Source organism: Mus caroli, chromosome 10, assembly GCF_900094665.2.
Source record: "Mus caroli chromosome 10, CAROLI_EIJ_v1.1, whole genome shotgun sequence".
NCBI lineage: Eukaryota > Metazoa > Chordata > Mammalia > Rodentia > Muridae > Mus > Mus caroli.
Window position 1 is genome coordinate 47874362 of NC_034579.1, and position 5276 is coordinate 47879637.

At 37.1% G+C, this 5276-nt stretch overlaps 1 protein-coding gene across 1 annotated transcript in view; it reads left to right on the top strand.

The window, feature by feature from the left end:
- Positions 1-5276, top strand: part of Slc35f1 (solute carrier family 35 member F1) — a 415554-nt gene that overhangs the window by 377581 nt on the left and 32697 nt on the right. The window contains exons 5-6 of the mRNA XM_021174621.2: positions 2072-2228; positions 4558-4610. Coding sequence (XP_021030280.1) covers positions 2072-2228; positions 4558-4610 — 210 coding nt within the window. The remainder of the gene's footprint in view (positions 1-2071; positions 2229-4557; positions 4611-5276) is intronic.

Here is a 5276-nt window from a genome sequence, read left to right on the forward strand (position 1 = left end):
AGAGAGGCCCATTGGACTTGCAAACTTTATATGCCCCAATATAGGGGAATGCCAGGGCCAAAAGAATGGGAATGGGTGGGTAGGGAAGTGGGGGGCACTATGGGGGACTTTTGGGATAGCATTGGAAATGTAATTGAGGAAAATATGTAATAAAAATTATTAAAAATTAAAAAAAAAGAATTCTCTTTAGCTCTGTGCCCATTTTTTAATAGGGTTATTTGGGTTGTTGCTGTCTAACTTCTTAAGTTCTTTGTAAATTTTTGTTATTACAACTCTATTAGATGTAGGATTGGTGAAGATCCTTTCGAAATCTGTAGGCTGACAATTTATCCTATTGACACTATCCTCTACCTTATAGAAACTGTGCAGTTTCATGAAGTCCTGTTTACCAATTGTTAATCTTAGAGCCTGAGCCATTGGTGTTCTATTCAGGAAGTTGTTTCCTCAACCAATGCATTCAACAGTATTTCCCACTTTCTTTTCTATGAGGTTTATTATATCTGGTTGTCTTGGTTTCGGTTTTACTGTTGTGAACAGACACCATGACTAAGGCAACTCTTAATAAGGACAACATTTAACTGGAGCTGGTTTACAGGTTCAGAGGTTCAGTCCATTATCAAGGTAGGAGCATGGTAGTTTCCAGGCAGGCATGGTACAGGAAGAGCTGAAAGTTCTACATCTTTAACTGAAGGCTGCTAGAAGACTGACTTCTAGGCAGCTAGGAGGAGAGTCTTAAAGCCCATGCCCACTAATGCCTCCTATTAGTGCCCTTCCCTGGGTCAAGCATATACAAACCATCATACCAGTTTTATGTTGAGGTCCTTCATTCACTTAGATTTCAGTTTTGTGCAGAGTGATAAATATGGATCCATTTTCACTCTTCTACATGTAGACATCTAGTTAGACCAGCACCATTTGTTGAAGATACTTTTTTCCGCATTGTATGGTTTTGACTTCTTTATCAAAAAATCAAGTGCCCATAGGTCTGTCAGTTTATTTCTGGGTCTTCGATTCAATTACATTGATCAACCTGTCTGTCTCTTTACCAGTACCATGCAGTTTTGATCACTTTTGCTCTATAGTAGAGCTTGAGGTCAGAGATGGTGATTCCTCCTGAAGTTTTTTTATAGTTGAGAATTGTTTTATCTATCCTGGGTTTTATTTTTCCATATGAAGTTGAGAATTGCTCTTTTAAGGTTTATAAAACATTGTGTTAAAATTGTGATGGGGAATTCATTTTTTGTGTTTTTATTTGAAAAAGAAATTATTAATATGGTGAATTTACATATTTATACATTAATATTTATATAATATATAAATTAAATATATAATATTCATATATTATATTTTTATATATTGTGTTATATGTTTTTTTATTCTGAAATTGTTTCAGAGAAGTAAAACTGTTATAAACTCTGTAAGTCCCCTTGTGCATTTTTTAAAAAAATTTATTTATTTGGTTTTGGTTTTTGAGACAGGGTTTCTCTGTGTAGCCCTGGCTGTCCTGGAACTCACTCTGTAGACCAGGCTGGCCTTGAACTCAGAAATCTGTCTGCCTCTGCCTCCCAAGTGCTGGGATTAAAGGCATGCACCACCACTGCCTGGCCTCCTTGTGCACGTTTTGCCCATGGTCAAAAACATAGTATAGACTACTGTCATGCCTTCTCTCCCTGCATAGAAAAGGGTAGAAAATGACTGTTGGGTTTATAACAGATTCACCAAACAGCCAAAAAGTGCCCTGAAACAAAAAATAGTATGCATACATATTAGTGTATATTTGCAGAAACATTCCTGGACAGAAACGTGGGCATTGAAGAGAATTAAGCAAAAACTCTATTCTTAGAGGAAACTTTCAGTTTTATGAATATAGGTAGCTTTTTATATCCCAGCACATCTAGAAAACACATTTTAAAAGTCTTTATGGGGATTTTGGTTGTAAATTGCTGGGCTTCTTATGAAAGTATCAGAAAAAAATAGAAAAAAAGAAGAAGCTCCTTTTTCTGGTGCTAGGTCCTTGTGAAGACATTTTTCTGAGTCTCCATCTGCGTGTTTTTGTTTGTTTGTTTCCTAGGAGAAAATAAGCTGGTAGGAGACCTTCTGGTCTTAGGAGGAGCCACCCTGTACGGGATTTCAAACGTCTGGGAAGAATCCATCATCCGAACCCTGAGCCGTGTGGAGTTCCTGGGAATGATTGGTCTCTTTGGTGCATTTTTCAGTGGAATTCAGTTGTGAGTAAGAATAACAAGGAACGTAACAGCTGTAAGAAGTGGATTGTATTTTTACAATTCTTGGCCTTAAAATGTAAAAACCAAGGCAGAAAAGCAATCAACAAACTTTCACGGAAAGATCTTATTAAACCTATAAACTATATTCTTATTAATAAATTACTTCCAAACTAAAGAATTATATTATAAATTATTATAAAACAGTTTAAAGGTTTTGAAGATGATTTTCAGGAGATAATTAAAAGTTTATGCTTTCTCCCAGGGAGTAGGCTATAATTTAAAAGAAGTTACAAGCAAAGGACAAATGTTATGATTTGATACACTTCTAGTGGTGTATGTTTACTTATAAGTGACAGCTGCTAAGAAATTTCTATTTTAAAATTAGAGTTTTCCTAAGGAGCCGAAGGGGTCTGCAACCATATAGGTGGAACAACAATATGAACTAACCAGTACCCCCAGAGCTTGTGTCTCTAGCTGCATATGTAGCAGAAGATGGTCTAGTTGGCCATCATCGGGAAAAGAGGCCCCTTGGTCTTGCAAACTTTATATGCCCCAGTACAGGGGAAACACCAGGGCCAAGAAGAAGTGGGAGTGGGTGGGTAGGGGGAGTATATTGGGGACTTTCAGGATAGCATTTGAAATGTAAATGAAGTAAATACCAAATAAAAAATTTGGAAAATAAATTGGAGTTTTACTGGAGAGATGACTCAGCAGTTTAAAATACTGGCTTGGTCTTCCAGAGGCCTAGGGTTCAGTACCCATATGAAAGCTCACAATCTTCTACAACTCTACTCCTAGGGGATCTAATGCCCTCTTCTGGGCTCAAGGTATACATGTGGTGCAGAGATATACATGCAGACAAACATCCATACACATGAAATAAAATGAAACAATATTTAAAAATAAAATTGCCCTTTTATAAGTGTTCTTCATTGTTTACGGGTTTACAAAAATGAACCATACTTCAAATTCAACTATCAGAATTTAACTTTCTCTTCTCTTAAAAAGGCAGGGATGTATAAAACTGAGATCCACTAAATGTCAAAAAGGGAAGTGCATCAGATTTTCACTATTTCCAAAATTAGAGCAAAAGTCATTCCTTAATGCATTATCTAGTCTCTCAGAATTTGTTGTAGATGAAGAATACTTTCTACTAGTAAGGAGCACTTTTAATTCATGTGAGGAGTGAAGTCTAGTTTCTCCAAATGAGCAACTGTTATTCCATGAAATTCCTTTCTACGAAACAAACTCTTTGCAATTATACAGGTTTGTTGTCAGAAATTACAACAAAAAATTTAGGAGGAAAAAATTATGGTAACATCTGATATCACACTTTGTATATTGGATATTTCCAGCACATTTCTCAAAAATCTAAGTGTCCTAAAATACTGATGTAAACTCTCTAGCAGGCAAGACATAGAAGTGGGAAAGCTGGGCATTTATTTGAGGTTCATTATAAAAATATAATGGTGCTGTAAAGCTCCTAGATTTGCTGATTCATGTTTGTGAGAGGGAAAAGAATTGTTTAGATCAACCACTCTTGGCCAACATTTTGTAGATTGATAGTTTATTTTATGCACTTTTATTATGATTGGGTCCAAAATATATACCCAGAGATTCACTGCTCTTTTGCTTGGCTATAATCTATCATAGCTAAAGGAGCTCTGTGGGATGCACCCCTGCCAAAATAAGTGCTTTGTGTTGTGAATGAGATATATTGAGTGTGTACTGGACTCAAACCCTTGCTGGCAGAGTAATTAAAATGGTGCCAACCTCACCTCCTACTCTGCCTCTCTTTACAGAGTGATTCTCAGAGTTCAGTCTTTGGACCAGCAACACTGCCATAACCCAAGAATTGCTCACTAGCATTGCACCTCCCTAAGCTCTGCAAACTTCACTGAATCTGAAGGTCTAGAGAGGAGGCCCCAGAGACAGTTGTTTAACACTCCAAATGCCTGTGAGACACAAATGCCTATGTAACTCTGAGACCCACTGCTCTATTGAAGGTTTAGTGAGTAAATTGATCAATCCTGTAAGCATGAAATTTTCTGAACCTTACTATTTGCTTCTCTAAAGCACATGAACAAAAAGAAACTGAACCCTAAAAGTCTGTTTGGTTGAGGACAGTGAGGTTTATCTCCTCCCAGAACTTTTATTGCTGCTGGCCACATTTAGCAAGACCTTTCAAGGAGAGACCACAGGCTATCTCTGCAGGGGTCAATTCATTTCTAAAGTTCAATTGATTGCTTTAATAGTTGTGTAAATATGGTAAATAACAGGAAAAAAGAAATAATGTGCATGATTGTCTTGCCCATTTTCTTTGACTCTACAGAGCCATCATGGAGCACAAGGAGCTATTAAAGGTACCATGGGATTGGCAAATAGGTAAGGATCTGCTCATTTAAGATGGGTTGTTTGGTGGCCTGGTTTGTTTTTGTTGTTGTTTTGTATTATTTTGTTTTTGTTTTTGTCTTGTTTTGTTTTGTTTTTTGTGAATCTGAAACATTTGTTTGAAAAGTTGTGTGGCTAGAGATGGATGGAGCAGAAGAGGAGGGGATTTAGAATGACAAGTGACAAAGGAAGACGAAATTACCTTGCCATGTTGGAAGTCCTTCACACATTAAGACTGGATTTCCTGAATCTTTTCATGCCCTGCTTGAGCGCCTGCCAGTTAGCACTGCCTAGGTGTTTTATGGAAGTTACAGAAGTGTGTTATTAGGTTAAAGGCAAACCAGAAAAGAAAGGCCCTAGGCAGTCGTGATGCAGAAATGAGAGCAATTTGCTCCAGACAAGAAATACAGAATTGATGTGATCATTAAAAAGTAGCACTTGGTAAAGGGGAAAACTGAGCTTAACAAAATGCATGAGAAGAAACAAAATCACAAAAGAACTCACACAATATGTATTCACTGATAAGTGGATATTAGCCCAAAACTTAGGATACCCAAGATATGAGATACAATTTGCTAAACGCATGAAACTCAAGAAGAATGAAGACCAAAGTGTGGACACTGTGCCCCTTCTTAGAATTGGGAACAAAACACCCAGGGA